This window comes from Cervus canadensis, chromosome 2 (genome assembly GCF_019320065.1).
Source record: "Cervus canadensis isolate Bull #8, Minnesota chromosome 2, ASM1932006v1, whole genome shotgun sequence".
In the NCBI taxonomy this organism is placed as follows: domain Eukaryota; kingdom Metazoa; phylum Chordata; class Mammalia; order Artiodactyla; family Cervidae; genus Cervus; species Cervus canadensis.
The window spans coordinates 14,456,363-14,472,657 of NC_057387.1; the positions used below are offsets into that span (position 1 = coordinate 14,456,363).

At 48.7% G+C, this 16,295-nt stretch overlaps 1 protein-coding gene across 3 annotated transcripts; it reads right to left on the bottom strand.

Moving 5' to 3' along the window:
* Positions 1–548: 548 nt before the first annotated feature.
* FDPS (farnesyl diphosphate synthase) lies at positions 549–9,877 on the bottom strand. 3 transcript variants are annotated; one of them, XM_043454423.1, is made up of 10 exons: positions 9,748–9,877; positions 8,459–8,621; positions 7,172–7,312; positions 3,231–3,311; positions 2,966–3,088; positions 2,508–2,596; positions 2,341–2,413; positions 1,577–1,654; positions 1,341–1,475; positions 549–808 (listed from the first exon to the last, which is right to left on the bottom strand). In XM_043454423.1, exons 2-10 carry the CDS (start codon positions 8,597–8,599, stop codon positions 608–610), a joined length of 1,062 nt encoding a protein of 353 aa, XP_043310358.1. In that variant the 5' UTR covers positions 8,600–8,621; positions 9,748–9,877; the 3' UTR covers positions 549–607. The 3 variants fall into 3 exon arrangements, with proteins under 3 accessions (XP_043310358.1, XP_043310365.1, XP_043310349.1); XM_043454430.1 differs by having other exon boundaries at positions 8,459–8,600; positions 9,748–9,848; XM_043454414.1 differs by lacking the exon at positions 9,748–9,877 and adding an exon at positions 8,699–9,741.
* Positions 9,878–16,295: the final 6,418 nt, after the last annotated feature.

Consider the following 16,295-nt stretch of genomic DNA (forward strand, 5'->3'; position numbering starts at 1 on the left):
TCACCCTGCTGCGAACACCAGCATGTCTGTCCCATTCTCTCTGCACTTGTCTGTATGGTGCAGCTCCAACCCACCCCTTCTCTATTCATTTTTTACTGCTCCCCTCTCCTGCCCCACCCCGCGAGCCCCAATCCATCCATCCATCCACACCCGCAGGCCAAGCCATCCTCACCAGGGTCTTCCTGCAGCCGCTCCGGCGTCTGGAGCCGCGTCGGGCTCCGCGGCTGCGGTCCCCGCCCAGCCCGCACAGACTGGAGGGGAGGGGCGCTGGGACAACCCGCCAGCGCTGCGCAGCCGCGCCCCTTCACGCATGGGCGTGGCGAGTCTCAGACCCAGCCCCCAGCGCTTGACGCTTTTGCCTGTGTCACCCACCCAGGCCCAGCTCAATGGCTTTTGATGCATCCTAAGGTCCCACTGCAGGGACCTTTTAGTCCCAAGGGGGTCCTGAAACCAAAGCCTCAGGTTCCGGCTTCCATGCAACTGGCCCCCACCCTGCCCATTCTGGACAAAGCTGCGCCCCTGGCTGACACAAGCAGAAACGGAAGAACCACAGGTTAGACATTAATTTATTGAGAAGCCTCCCTTCCCCACCTTCACAGACTTTAGGTCACTTTTTCCGCTTGTAGATCTTTTGTGCTAACCCCAGGAAAATGGCTGGGGGCAGGGGCGCAGCATACTGCTCGATGAGACCCATAATGTGGCTGTAACTGTCTTCCTCGTATTGCATGTACACAGCCGACAGATTCATCTCCTCGTAGAGCGCCTTCACCCGGGCCACCTTCTCAGCCTCCTTCTGCCCATAGTTCTCCTGAAGGGTCGGGGGTAGGAAAACGGGCTTATTAGCCTTCCCCCAGCACCTCTAGGTCCCCTCCACTCCCCCCATCCAGGTATTCCAGAACCTCTCCAATGCCATTCATTCATTCATTCCATTCCTGCCTCCAGTTTCAAGGGTCTCTGAGTAGCTAAGATCTTGAACTCCCCACTCCCCCCCACCCCACCCCACCCCACCCCCGCCATACCAAATGCTCAGTCAGTGGGGTTCAGGCCTCAGCTTCCTCTACCCCAGGGTTTCTCAACCCTTGGCCCACTTGAAATTTCTGGCAGATAGCTCTTTGTGGGAAGCTACTGTATGTGTGGTATTTGGCAGCATCTCTGGCTTCTACCCACCAGGGATCCCAGTGGCATAGGCACACACACACACACCAAGTTATGATGACAAAAAAAAGTCTCCTGACACTGTCAAATGCCAGGGTGGGTGGGTGGCAAATCACCCCCACTGAAAAACCACTGCTCTTTCCCCTACTCCACAGCTTGGGGGTCCACAGCACACCCTAGGGCACCTGTAGGATTTGGCGCTGCTCTGGAGAGGCCCGCTGCAGACACTGAACCACCAGCCAGCTGCACTTGTTGTCCTGGATGTCTGTGCCGATCTTACCCGTCACGCTGGGGTCCCCAAAGAGATCAAGGTAATCATCCTGGGCAGAGGGGGTGCAGAAAAGGAGGAATGAAGAGGCTGTAAGGCAGGGAAAGAGCAAAGCTGGAGCCTGTTTCCTGCCAGTGCCCCATGCCTTCCTACCTGAATCTGAAAGAACTCTCCCATCTCCAGCAGGATCTTCTTGGCATTGGCATGCTCCTTCTCCCCATTAATGCCCGCCTACAGTGAAAAGGGGGTTAACAAATCATACATCAGAGGTGCCTGCATCTTCCTGGCTGCTTCCTCCCACGAAGAGGGTCTTGCCCCAGTACAGCCCCCCAAGTCTTCTCTCCTTTCAGACATCCTTGGCTTCCCTGATAAAGGAAGTCCTGGCTGACGGTTCACCTTCTATCCCACTGATTTTAGCTATGGGTCTTCTTGCAAGTCACAGCAGAGGTGAGTCCATTTTGGAGGCCCTCAGACTCTTCTCTCACAAGGCTCAGTCCCTGGGTCGCTCTGATCCTGCTTCCTAATCTTTTTACCATTTCCAAATTCTTTCACTATGGAAAGGAAACTTGGAGAAGGTCAGCATAGACAGTTAATCCCACTGATTGCCTTTGAATCTAGTCTTCTCCCTCAGCCTGAATTATCTCCTCCCCACTCCTACTACTGTACACAGATGGAGAATTCATTGTTCCCCCTAGATGGGCTGTCCACTTTCATGTAAACCACTCGGTTCTTTTTATAATTAGTCCCACGGGTGGGGATTTTATCCTTATCTTATAGCTGAGGAAACAGACTCAGCAAGATTAAGTAACTTGCTCATGATCAGTCAGCCATTCACAGTGGGGGCATGTCTGCTCCGTGGCCTCCTTAATGAAAGGCCCATATGAGCAGGGCAGCAAGGGATGAAGAGGCTCACTCACCATATACATGGCAGCAGCTACAGGAAGGTAAAAGGAGTAGAAAGCTGTCTTGTACTTGACAATAGACTTATACCTGAGTGCAGGGAGAAGAGAAACTCCTTAGAAGGGTTATGCACCCCCCCAGCCCTCCCTCTCACTGTCCAGATATGGTTCCCATGGTCCTTCACCTCTTTTCTGTGAATCTGCCAAGATCCACGTTGTGCTGGGGGGCTGTGATGAGGTCCAAGGTCTGCCCGATCTCAGTTTGATAAGAACTCTAAGGAGCAGGAAGATGGCCTGTGAACTGGGCTTTCTCCAGGGCGGGAGAACTCTGAAATCTTGGGCCCTATATCCCATAGCAGTTGATAATTGGGTGGTCAGAAAGACAGGAGGAAGAGAGAGCTCCCAAACTCAAGGCCCACATAGTCACACACATGCCCTTTACCACTCCTTTCAATCACACAGACACAGGGAAGCTGCCCCACCACCTGCCCCAACCCCCTCCCTCAATTACTTCCCCTTCCAGGCAAACCTGGGTATCAGCCTAAAACAAGAAAGTCCCATAGAAGACAGTGAGCATGGCATATCTGGACAAGAATGTCCCATAGAGGCCAAGGCCACGTGGGAGCCCTAGTCTGCAGCGCACCTGCAGGAAGAGCTCGATCAGGTCCAGGTAATAGGGCTGCTCCCGACAGTACAGCTTCAACAGGCGGTAGATGGATGATTCCAGAAGGAAAGCATCATTGATGGCATCCAAACCTATGCCTGGCTGTCAGGGACACAGAAAAACAAGCAATCAACTTCTGGCCTAGACTCATACCAAGACCCTGTAACACCTCCTCCATAGGCTCCATGTGACCCTTTCCCAGTAGTCTGTTGCCATGCCCACCGCTACCTTCCCACCTACTCACCTTCTGATACCAGCAGGTCTGCCCCCGCCGGGTGACGGATGAGTCCATAATGTCATCTGACACCAGGAAGAAGGCTTGGAGCTAGGAGGATGGAAAGTGGAATGAGTTCCAGGGCTCCTTATGATTGTTCCTTCTACCAGCAACAGAGATGCTGCTTTTAAGAATCACCGAACAGGGAAGGTAGGTCAGGATGAGGCCAAGGACTGTTTTTTTTTGGCCACATTGTGTGGCATGTGGGATCCTAGTTCCCCGACCAGGGATTGAACCCATGCCCCCTGCATTGAGAGCATGAAATCTCAACCACTGCACTGCCAGGGAAGTTCACTGAGGACTTTTAATCTAGGCTGTAAGACTTTGGAAAATTGTATGACTTCTTTGGCTCAGGCTTCCCAACTATAAAAAGGGACAAAAAACTCCCTTGTTTTCAGAGTAAGAGACATAACAGATCTCCAGACAATCCCTGGTATCAGGGAGATGATGAAATATCTTCATATACTGTACTCCTCCCTGGCCAAAAGCTTCGGGGAGGGTTCCAAGCAAGATTTCTTTATGCAGTGTGACTTTATACAACTTCAGGAACAAGAAAGACCAGTTCCTGCATTCTCTCCGGACACTGCTTACCCACTCCAGCAAACAGGAACAAAACCCCACCTCAGGAAGCTTATTTTGGAGCCCAGGTCTAATAGGGTGGAACTGAAGTCTGACTCCTGGCAACTTTCACCCATGGCTCTTAAACATCTTCAAAGGGCTTCCTCTTCTGAGTGCCAGCTTACTGCAAAGTACCAGACTATGCTGGCTCCCTGCAGGACTGTGAACTACCTTGAGGCAGGGACGAGGTATTTGACTGCATGGCATTTGCAAAGCCCAGCACAGTGCTGGTCCATAAATGTTGTCTAAGAAATACATGCGAGAGTGAACCACCGTAACTTCTCCCAGGGATACTTCTAGCAGCCAGGCTACACATTCTGGCTCCCTCAAACAGCTTGTGAAGACATGGTTTGTTGTTGTTTTTTTTTTTCTTTTTGGCTGCACCACATGGCTTGTGGGATCTTAGTTCCTCGAACAGGGACTGAATCTGGGCCCTACTTCAGTAGTGAAAGTGCTGCACCCTAACCACTGAACCACGGATAGGAATTCCTTGAAGACACGGTTTATAAACCTTCACCCCACCCTGATCCCTGTGTGCGTCCCAGTGGATCTGCATGGCCCAGAGGAAGTGCCCACCACTACCCACCAGCTCAGCTGTGTAGAGTGCAGACAGGGCTGTTGTTGTTCCAGGCCAAGTCCCCGGGGAAGGAGGCCTCCATCTGCACCTTTCCCTCTGACCTTGCCCTGGAGTGGGGCCTAGGCTCTCCACAGCGGGGCACACACTTTATTTCCAATGTGTCCATGTGGAGTGGCATTGTCCCTGAAGCCACGGCCCCACTGCCTCCCCTGAGTGGCTACAAGGGCCAGCTGGTTTCAACCAGCACCACTCAACCAAGATGGTCTCTGAAGGGCATTCATTCCTTGGCCTCGCTCAATCTCCTCTGCCCCTCAATTGCACTTTCTATTTATTAGGAACACATTAAGTCTACAGGGATTTTACCACAGTACTGGGTTGGGTTTTTTTAGTAATCTCCCCAGGTATGCGTTACAGTGGGAAGTAAGGAGAAACACACCACATTACCCATTCTGCATCCTTACCAAAATGTCTACCCTGCCTATTTCCTCTAGATACTAATCAGACTGGGCTGTGAGCCACTCTATCAAATAATTGGCCTAGACTTTAAAAAAGTCCATTATGATGGAGGAAGTTTCTAAAGACTGAAGAAAAACTAACAAATGCAATGCATCACTTCTGCTTGGATCCTAGATGTTTAAAAATAAAAAAACACCTTATAGTAGACAATTGGGGAAGAAATATGAATATTTAAATATGGAATATATGTTCGATAATATTATAATATCAATGTTAACTATCATGATTGTTGCTCTGATTTGAATGCTTCCCCCCAAAATTCCTATGTTGAAATCCTAACCTTCAAAGATAATGGTATTAGAAGGTGGACCCTTTGGGAGGTGCTCAGATCATGAGGGTGGAAGCCTCATGCAAGGGATTAGTGCCCTTATAAAGGAGACCTCCAAGAGCTCCCTTGCCCCTTCCACTTGAGGACATAGCAAGAAGATGCTGGCTATGAATCAGGAAGAGAAGTCTGACTCCTGGTAAGACCCAGTCATGTGGGTGCCTTAATCTTGGACATCCCAACCTTCAGAGCTGTAAGAGAGAAATTTCTGTTGTTTATAAGTTACCCAGTCACTGGTATTTTGTTGTTCAGTCGCTAGGTCGTGTCCGACTCTTTGCAGCCCCATGGATTGCAGCACGCCAGGCTTCCTTGTCCCTCACTACCTCTCACAGTTTGCCCAAGTTCATGTCCATTGAATCGGTGACGTTATCCAACCACCTTATTTTGTTATAGCAGCCCAAACAGACTACGACAGATGTGAAAATGGTATTGTGGTTATATAGTCATATGTCCTTGTTTTTAGGAGGTAAATGCTGAAATAGAAAAGTAAGAGGCTGAAGGAGATGTGGTAGAAGTGGAAGGAAGATAAAAGCAGAGATTATAACAAAAATCATCCAAAACAATGGTGGACTGCTCAAATGGGATCTTAGGGGAAATGGTCACAGTACAGCTGCATTTAAGGAAAACATGGGAATTCCCTGGAAGTCCAGTAACCACTGAGTCCAGGACTCAGCATTTTCACTGCCAGGACCAAGGGTCATCCCTCGTCAGGAAACTAAGATCCCACAGGAAGCACGGTTTGGTCAAAACAAACCAACCCAACCCCACAGTGCAGCTAAGGTTAGTAACAACTGATTTTACCAGGTGAACTGCTGGGCCCCCCACAGCTCTGCCCTTATCCTCCTGCCCTTCACTCCTTGCCTGCTGTCTGTGGCTGTGGGCTCCTCAGCACCACCGATCCCTAGAGGGGCACCTCTGTCACCGGGGCCCCATCCTCAGTGAGGCCATCATCCTTTTACCCCCTTGGAGGCAAATCCCTACTGTATAGCCCCATCTCCCTTACAAGCTCTAGGTTGGAAATTCCACCACCTGCAGGACAGACAGCTCCACATGATCTGCTCACACCAAGAGCAGCATGGCCAGTGCTGAGCTCATCACACCCTCCCGCAGGCCAGTCTCTCCTCTCCGCAGGCCAGGATCACCCATCATTCACCTAGCCCACAGCATCTTCCTTCCTGGGCTCATCTCCCCACTCCTCAGGGCCTAGCACTCCCCAACTCCAGAACCTAGTCCCCCGGGAAGCCTAAAATGGAGACATTAGGCCAGGTCAGCAAACCATATACCTTCAAGAGCCAACTGAGTTTGGAGACAGGAAGACTAGAGCAAAACAGAGACAGACCCACCCAAGAGAGTCCATCTCCAGTCTTGGGGAAGCGGCTTCAATTCAACTTCGGCCAACTGTTGCTATATGGGACTCTGGATGCATATCCAGCAATTTCTCATGTGATACAAGACATCTGGGGTTTCATGTGAAATCTCTTCTTTTGTTAGATTTAGGGAACTTAATTTTAAAATATTTTCAAAAACTACCAATAGGCTTCCAGTTTTCAATCTCTGCCATAGAATAATCTTCTAGAAGAACTATCTCACTTTCGTGGCTGTCCTCTGCTCAGAAGAGCAAGCTGACAACTTCATGGCCAGTTCCAAGGTGCAGGCCCACCACTAGAGTACAGGTCAAACCTGTACCTACTGGTAAAAGAGCCTCCCCACATTTGTTAACCCTTATTCACTAAGTTTGGTCCCAGCATACCAGGGACACAGAAACAGTGGAGAAGCCGAGTTTCAGGCCCATCCCTCCTGTCCCACCCCATCCCACCCAGGGCACCCCCACTCTAGTAAACCTCGTCTTTGCCTGCTATTCCCCATCCTTCTCACCAGTTCCACACACCAGCCCACCGTCAGGGCCCGCTGGAGACTGTCAGCATCTTGTTTCCTGGGCTCCACAAGCTCCCGGAATGTTACCACCACCGTCAAACCCCGATTGTACTTGCCTCCAATGGCATTGTACTCCAGGACCTGGGGAAAGAGCAGAGGGGCAAGGTATCAGGAGCAGCTATTCTGAGATTTCTCCTTGTTTTCGCCCACTGGCGACCAGGGAACCTAAATTTATCGTCCTCAATCCCAACCCCTCCTCCAGGCAGCCTCTGAACTACTACTCTCTCGGCTTCTTCCAAGTTGTGGAGCACAGCTGGAAGTTCCCCAGTCCCCAGGCTCTCTCCGCATTGTCTTCTTCAGAACACTGAAAGGCTCCATACTGGAGATTAAAATCTGCTCCCAAAGCCAGACAGGGCTTGAACCCGGGGAAAACGCTCGTGCATACCAAGGGAATGGCTAGCTCAGGTCTCTCCCATCCCCAGTTCTCCTAACTTCCTCTTCACAGCCCATTCCTCCTTTCTCAGCCACCTCCTCTGAGGCCCCCTCCACAGTTCAGCCTATCTGCAAATAAAAAGCCTCTCACTTAACTAAGACAAGCCCCCTCCTCCCCAAGTTAACCAAAGGACAGCTTGGAGGGGACTCAGGTTGTAGGGACCATCCGCTACTCCTTCAATGGCATCACCTCCTGCTGGGGCTTCTCATTTTGCCTTCTGCTGCCCTGTTGTCAACCAGATGGAATTCATTGGGAAGAGACTTCCCTTTTTAATCTCCATCCCAGTACAGACTTCCTTTTCCTTAGTTTCCCTCAGACAAATGAAACAGCATTTACAAAAAGAATTACTAGATACTCCAAAAGAATAAGGCAACTTAGGTTATCTCAACAAACAGTTCCTGCCTAAGAGGAGGGGTTTCTGATGGAACACTAGCTTCACTCAGCCCCACCTCAAGACTGCCTCCTCCCCTCCTACCAGGTCCCTGACAGGGTGGCCCCTTAGGATTTCTGGACACCTAATTCCCTGTCTCAACAAAATCAAAGACTTACCCGGTTCAAGGCCTTCACCCCCAGGGCCCTCCACACCTATGCAAAGCAGTATGTCTAGCCTACCAGAACCACATAGCTGGATTGATTGGACCTGCCTGGGCTCCGCCCCCTCCAGAATGGACCCAGAGTCTCTCAGATAAAAGTCTGTTCCCACATCTGTCAAAAGTCACTCCAGAGCCAGAAAGAGACCCCACACATGCACAGAGATTGCAAAGGTTCACCCTCTCAAGTTGTAAATTCCTCACCTCCTTGAGTCGGGTAATGGCATCTCCTGTCTCTGGGTGCCCAATGTCCTCCTCAGTCAGCACCTTGACAATCTGGGAGAAGTGCTGGATGAAATTCTGCCTTTCTTGGGCGTAAGCATCCAGTTTCTGGTCTCCATTCATTCTGAGGGAGGAGTAAAATGCTCTGACAAGAGGGAGGACAAGTCAGAAACCTAATCAGCTGCTCCCCTCCCCAAAGCCCCTCACCCCTGCCAAACTCACCGAGGCTCCTCTGTCCACGCTTGCCACCAGCAGCGGGCACTGTGCCAGGCCCCCAGGACTGGGCACCTGTGCCCCAGGGTGGGTCGCCGCAGGGGACCCAGCAACCTGTCCTGGGGCACCCAGCAGGGGGCCGGCAGCAAGAAGACCCCCACAGATCTCAGCCAGCGGGACAGGGGTAGCATGGGGGGTGGCATAGGGAGGGGGCATTGAGCACTCCCTGCAGGGGCAAGCACCAGAGGCAGATGCCCGCTGTCAGCTCCCCAAGTCACCCTCCAACCTTTCACCTCTGTACCCAGAATGCCCCACTCTCTTCTGGGCTAAACAGGAAGGCACTTACAGAAAGAAACACAGGGAATAAAAAGTACCGCTGGGTAACCGAGACTCAGCTGATCACACTTAAAATAAGAAGGCTAGGACTCAAAGCCACCTAACATTACCCGGTTGAGGAACCGTCAAGCCTCCACCAGGGAGCCTCTGGAATTGCTACACTCTTGCTTTCTTCCTCCAAATTCTGGAGCACAGACAAGAATCCAGAGTAAAGGACCTCAGGACCGGGGGCTGGGAGGATCTTTAAATCACCTTCTTTTATAGAGGCCAAACTGAGGCTCTAGGAGGTAGGAGGATACCCGGGGAGTGGCAGCGCCAAATCTAGAACCCAGGTCTCCCTCGGTAGGCAGGGAGAGGGGAGCGCAGGCTTTGAGATGTGAAAGCAGAACCCCTGGGTACTATGGACAGGTAGTCTGGGGTTCTGGGACTGGACCCTCACAGAGCCAGGACTGCTGACAGCCTCGGAGCAAAACTGGGTGGGTGGGTAGGGTTCGCAGCGGAAGAGCAAAGCAGGGTGCAGTTATACTGGGATTCCAGGACAGCACATGGCAGAGTTCGGGAGTTTCTGCACATCCACGGTGTCAGCCAGTCGGTCCCACCAACTCCCCAAACGGGGGAACACCGACACAACAGACTTGACCTCCTGTGCCTTAAAGTTGCGCTACAGAGGTAAGACCGAGTTTCTACCCCTGCCTCCGGCCCCAGCCCTCGACCTCTCTCACCTGTTCCTGGATGCCGGTTGCAGATCCAGATGGTTGGAGGGATACTCCTAAAAGCTGGACCGCTCGGCGCTCGGGTCGCTGGATCTAGTAGTTCTCGACCTCCTTTCACTATAGGCAGCAATGCGTCACTAGACTACAATTCCCGAAATGCCACAGGAGGGGCAACGAGTACGCGATCTAGCGCGGGCGGGCTGGGCGAAAATGAGCCACATTGATTGGCTACTTCCTCTCGTATGAGCATGAGGCCCTGTAACCAACAGCCAATGGAAGGGCTGCCCCCCCCGGGACCTAAAGCTAAGAGGCTGGAGTGGGCGGAAGATGGGGTGAGGTTGTAGGGAGTCGTAGTGAAAGAGAGACTGGTTTGGAATCCTTTGAAATCAGGCTCTCAACAGTCGTTGTTTACTACTCAAATTGTCATTATTTTCCTGTGCAGTTGAGTCGCACTTTACTAAAACCCCAGGGGCACCAACATGGCTACTTAACTGGTTGTCTAACTTGGGCAAATCATATAACTTCTGAGCCTCAATAGACTTCTTTGAAACTATCTTCCCTTATTTGTTAAATTAGGATAACACCGTGGTATAAAGTATATGAAGTGCTTTAAGTGCTCAACAAAGCGAAGACTCAAGCAGAAATCAGAACCGTTATCCCTACACACACGTACACACACACAGTTTACCCACCCACCATGGGTAACACACACACACACACAGTTTACCCACCCACCATGGGTAACACACACACACATACACACCCCATACACACACACACACTCCTTACCCACCCACCATGGGTAATACACACACACCCCATATACATACACCCTGTACACACACACTCCTTACACACACATACCCTTTACACACACACACCTTTTACCAGCCACCATGGGTAACACACACACACACACAGAGTTGACCCACCATGGGTAACACACACACCCCGTATACACACACCCCTTAAACACACACAGACTTTACACATACACACACACCCGTTACCCACCCACCATGGGTAATTATATAAAAACTGAAACCATAAAATAGAAGATAGCATAAGGGTAAGCCTTCATATTTGGATTTGGCAGTAGATTCCTAAATGTGACACCAAAAGCATATGCAATGACAACAACAACAAAAAGGCAAATCAGACTTCATCAAAGTTAAGAATGTTTGTATATCAAAGAGCACTATCATGACAGGAAAAAAACACTACAAAACGGAAGAAAATATTTGCAAATCATATACTGCATAAGGATTCGACATTCCAGGGTATATAAAGAATTTCTAAGATTCCACAAAAAAAACACAACCAACCCAATTAGAAAATGGGCGAAGGACTTAAGTAGACATTTCTCCAAAGAAAATGCACAAATAGCCAATAAGCACTTGAAAAGAGTCTCAATACCATTAGTCATTGCTGCTGCTAAGTCACTTCAGTCGTGTCCGACTCTGTGCTACCCCATAGATGGCAGCCCACCAGGCTCCCCTGTCCCTGGGATTCTCCAGGCAAGAACACTGGAGTGGGTTGCCATTTCCTTCTCCAGCGCGTGAAAGTGAAGTCGCTCAGTCATGTCCGACTCTTAGCGACCTCATGGACTGCAGCCTACCAGGCTCCTCCATCCATGGGATATTCCAGGCAAGAGTACTGGAGTGGGGTGCCATTGCCTTCTCTGACCATTGGTCATTAGGTAAATGCAAATCAAAACCATAATGTGATGCTACTTTACACATTAAACTAGCTATAGAAAAAAAAAAAAAAACCTGAAAATAACAAACATCAGTGAGGACAGAGAAATTTGAATCCCCATAAATTGCTAGTGGGAATGTAAGGTGGTACAGTTGCTAACAAAAGCAGTTTGATGGTTCCTCAAAATGTTAAACAGAGAATTACCATATGACCCAGAAATGCCCCTCCTAGGTATATACCCAAAAGAAAATAGAGATACAAACAGACTTGTATGCTTGTGTTCACTGCAGCATTATTCATAACAGCCAAAAGGTGGAAGCAACCCAAGGGTCCATCAACAGATGAGTGGATAAACAAAATGTGGTACACATTGATACATAAATGGATTATTATTGAGCCTTAAAAAGGGAGGAAATTTTGACACATGATACCACATGGATGAATCTTGAAGGCATTGTGCTAAGTGAAACAAGTCAGACACAAAGGAAAAAATACTGTATGATTTCCCTTACTTGTACTTGTGATTCCACTAGAGTAATCAAATTCATAGAGACAGGAAGTAGAATGGTGGCTACCAGAAACCGGGGAGAGGGAAAAATAGGAAATTATTATTTACCAGGTACAGCATTTCATCCTGTTGAGATTTTACAAGTTCTTGAAATGGGTAGTGATGATTGTTGCACAACAATGTGAATATACTTAATGCCACTTAACTGTACACTTAAAAATGGTTTAAAATGATAAATTTTATGTTAAGCATATTTTATGACAATAAAACTTATTGTACCTACCTGGAGTAGGACTAGGGAGCAGTCTAGGAAAACATCATTACATAGTAAACTACAACCCCAGTAAAGAGGGTGTGACATTGCTAACTTTCGGCAGGGTTGGGTTGCTAGGCCAGCCTGCCTTCACCTTGAGACAGGACTCTGTAAGGAAAAAAGCAGAACCTCAAGAGAAATTAGAGATCAGGTCAACAGAACCTCAGGTGCTAGGAAGTTCCTCAGAGAAAGACACAAAGCTTTGGCCTTTGGCCAAAGGAAAGTCTTATTTCACTTTCCTCATCCTATACCATGATGTTCCCCACACCCAAATCATCCCACCCTTCCCCTCTCAGCCCCACGCAGCTGGCCAGGCATACCTATATCATTGTAGGTCCACATGAAATAAGGTCATTGAGGAGAAATTCCCTAGAGTGCACTTTGTAGCAGGTGGAGCTCCTAGAAGGCCAGGAGGAAGATGGCTAGAAAGTTGAGATCAATGCTAAGGGGGAGGGGATTGGGAAGGGATGGGGTGCGGGGTTAGCAGATGTAAGGTATTATATATAGAACAGATAAACAACAAGGCCCTACATATGGCACAGAGAACTATATTCAGTATTATATGATGAACCATAATGGAAAAGAATATTTTTAAAAGGTGTATTTTATATATATTATACATATCATATATAAATGTAAAAGTGAATCATTTTGTTGTACAGCAGAAATTATCACATTGTAAATCAACTATAATTCAAAAAAAGAACGGGAAAAAAAGAGAATGGAGACCAAAAACAAAACAATACAAAATATGGACTTCCTAGGCAATCCAGTGGCTAAGACTCCACGCTTCCACTGTAGGGGGCAGGGGCCCGACCCCTGGTCTGGCCTGGGAGGATTCCACATACTGAAGGGCAACTAAGCCCATGTGCCACAACTACTGAGCCCACACTCTGGAGCCCATGCCTTGGAGCAAGGGAAGCCATTGCAATGAGCAGCCCCCACTCGCTGCAACTAGAGAAAGCCCATGTGCAGCAACAAAGATTGAGTGCAGCCAAAGATAAAAACAATTAATATTAAATTTTTAAAAACTAAAAAAAAAAAGAATCCAGAAAGTGGAGACAAGGGCCCAGGGTAAGACAGTCCCTGATAGGCAGCCTGGCTCTTTGAGATGTGCAAAGCCTTCTTCCCTTTTTTCTTCTCTACACAAACACTTTATTTATGGAATAGCTATTAAGTCACTGGAGTTTGAAATCTGCACTTCCACGTATATTTTATCTCACTGAACCCTCCCCTGTAAGATTTCCCCCTTGATGTGAGGACTTCAGTCAAAGCTTTCCAGCCCAAGAGTGACAGAGCCACATCCAGAATGTGCTTCATCTACCTTTAAGTCTGCACATCTCAACACAGACACCTCTGAGGAGCCTGTGGATCCTTCCCAGAGCCATGTCTTCCTTCTGTCACCACCTCCTGTCAAGGCCCTGGGTCGCTGCTCTCCTGCTCTGCTCCTTGCCTGGTGGGGTGAGGAGGGGGAAGCATTAACAAAGGATACAGCAGTCCAGGAAGCAAGGAATAACTTCGGGAAGAAGTAGGAGGCTCACTGGGCCCTGTGGAGGCTGGATCAAGGACCCTTCAAGAAGGGGCACAGCCTGCTAAACGATGTGCTGAAGGAGGAGTGAGAACTCCTGGAGAAAGTCCCATTGAATTCCCACCTGGCTTGTCTTCTGTGGTCTGATGGGAGTCAGGTATCAGGGACCAGCTAACTCACCCCGAGAGAGAAGAGCATTGAAACAGACCAGGGGACTTCCTTGGTGGTCCAATGGTTAAGAATCCACCTGCCAATGCAGGGGATACAAGTTCAATCTCTGGTCCAGGAAGATCCCACATGCCTTGGGGTTGCCCACACTCCACCACAAGAGAAGGCACAGCAATGAGAAGCCTGCACAAGGAAGACTAGCCCCCACTCACCCCAACTAGAGAAAACCCACGTGCAGCAATGAAGACCCAGTGCAGCCAAAAATAAATAAATGTTATTTTTTAAAAAGAAAGAAATAGGCCAGGAAGGGAAGCCAATTCCAGGCTCATCTTCCCTGTTCTTGCCAGCTAAAGTGGAACTCCCGGAGTCTAAGTGCCGCCCGGGTGCAAGCCGTGATTCTACCCGAACTAGCTGAGTGAACTTCAACAAGCCCTGTGACATCTCTGAGCGGGCTCCAAACTGCTAATTGAGGATATCAGTGTCATTCATGTCATCTGTTTTTGTTATTAATGACTCAGAGGATAAATGTGTGTCTTATCTAATTAGCTTATAGAGCAGAGTTGAGAATCAAGAGTGGAAAGTAAGGAAAAGCTCTTTATAAGCATTCAAGTCCATTTAAGTCCAAGGAACAGTCAAGTACAAATTGGCACTTGCCAAAGGCATTTGCCAGTGACTGAACAACAATAAAGGCATTTGCCGTCTGCCTTTGAGGGGACTGAACTCTGTGCTGCTGCAGGTGCCAACCTTCAACACCCCCTGAGGGGGATTCAGTGTGGAGACTGAGGTATCTGTACTCCAGGGAAACATGTGAAACAGGTCTTGAGATTATCCCAATCCTTGCATCTCCTTATATGTAGAAAAGCACTAAATCCCTTCATGGTGGCACCAGCTCTTCGTGACTAGCTGAAAGCCTTTTATAAAAAAAAAAGTGCTTGATTGCACTGAACTCCCGCTTCACCAAAATCTTATATATTGACCCTCCCCCACCTGCCTCTTTGGAGCAGTCTCTCAGAGCTATCAGAGGTGCTGTCTCCTGGGCTGCAGTCCCCCCAAATGAAACTTACCTCGCAACTCTCACGTTGTTCATCTTTTTTAGCTTACAGAATTATTAATTCGCTCTCATTGCAAACTCCAGGTTCAGGAAAGCGGGGATGAGACCTGGGATTGAAGGAAACAAGATTGATGGGAGAGGCCATGTCTCCCAGAACTAAAGCCTCTAATTTCCCTATATCCAGTCTAGGACCTCCCAGAGTGATCTTCCTAACAGAACCCTGGGGAAATCAGGAAGAGAGCCCCTAGCCTCTCTGTTGTTCACTCGCTCAGTCGTGTCCGACTCTTTGAGACCCCATGGACTGCAGCACACCAGACTTTCCTGTCCTTCACCATCTCCCAGAGTTTGCTCAAACTCATGTCCATTGAGTCAGTGATGCTATCCAACCATCTCATTCTCTGTTGTCCCCTTCTCCTCCTGCCTTCAATCTTTCCCAGCAGTAAGGTCTCTTCCAATGAATCAGCTCTTCACAGCAGCTGACCAAAGTATTGGAGCTTCAGCATCAGTCCTTCCAATGAATATTCATGATTGATTTCCTTTAAAATTGACTGGTTTGATCTCCTTAATATCCAAGGGACTCTCAAGAGTCTTCTCCAGCACCACAGTTTAAAGGCATCAATTCTTTGGCACTTAGCCTTTTTTATTGTCCATCTGTACATGACTACTGGAAAAACTAATAGCTTTGAATATACAGACCTTTGTAGGTAATGTTTCTACAAGAATTTCTAGAACTAACATCAAAAAAAAATGTCCTTTTCATCATAGGAGACTGGAATGCAGAAATAGGAAGTAAAAAGATAATTGGAGTAACAGGCAAGTTTGGCCATGGAGTACAAAATGAAGCAGGACAAAGGCTAACAGAGTTTTGCCAAGAGAATGTGCTGGTCATAGCAAACATCCTCTTCCAACAACACAAGAGATGACTCTACAGAAGGACATCACCAGATGGACAATACCGAAATCAGATTGATCATATTCTTTGTAGCTGAAGATGGAGAAGCTCTATACAGTCAACAAAAACAAGACCAGGATCTGACTGTGGCTCAAATCAGTTCAGTTCAGTTCAGTCGCTCAGTCGTGTCCGACTCTTTGCCACCCCATGAACCTCAGCACACCAGGCCTCCCTGTCCATCACCAACTCCCGGAGTTGACTCAAACCCATGTCCATCGAGTTGGTGATGCCATCCAGCCATCTCATCCTCCGTCGTTCCCTTCTCCTCCTGCCCTCAATCTTTCCCAGCATCAGCGTCTTTTCCAATGAGTCAGCTCTCCACATCAGGTGGCCAAAGTA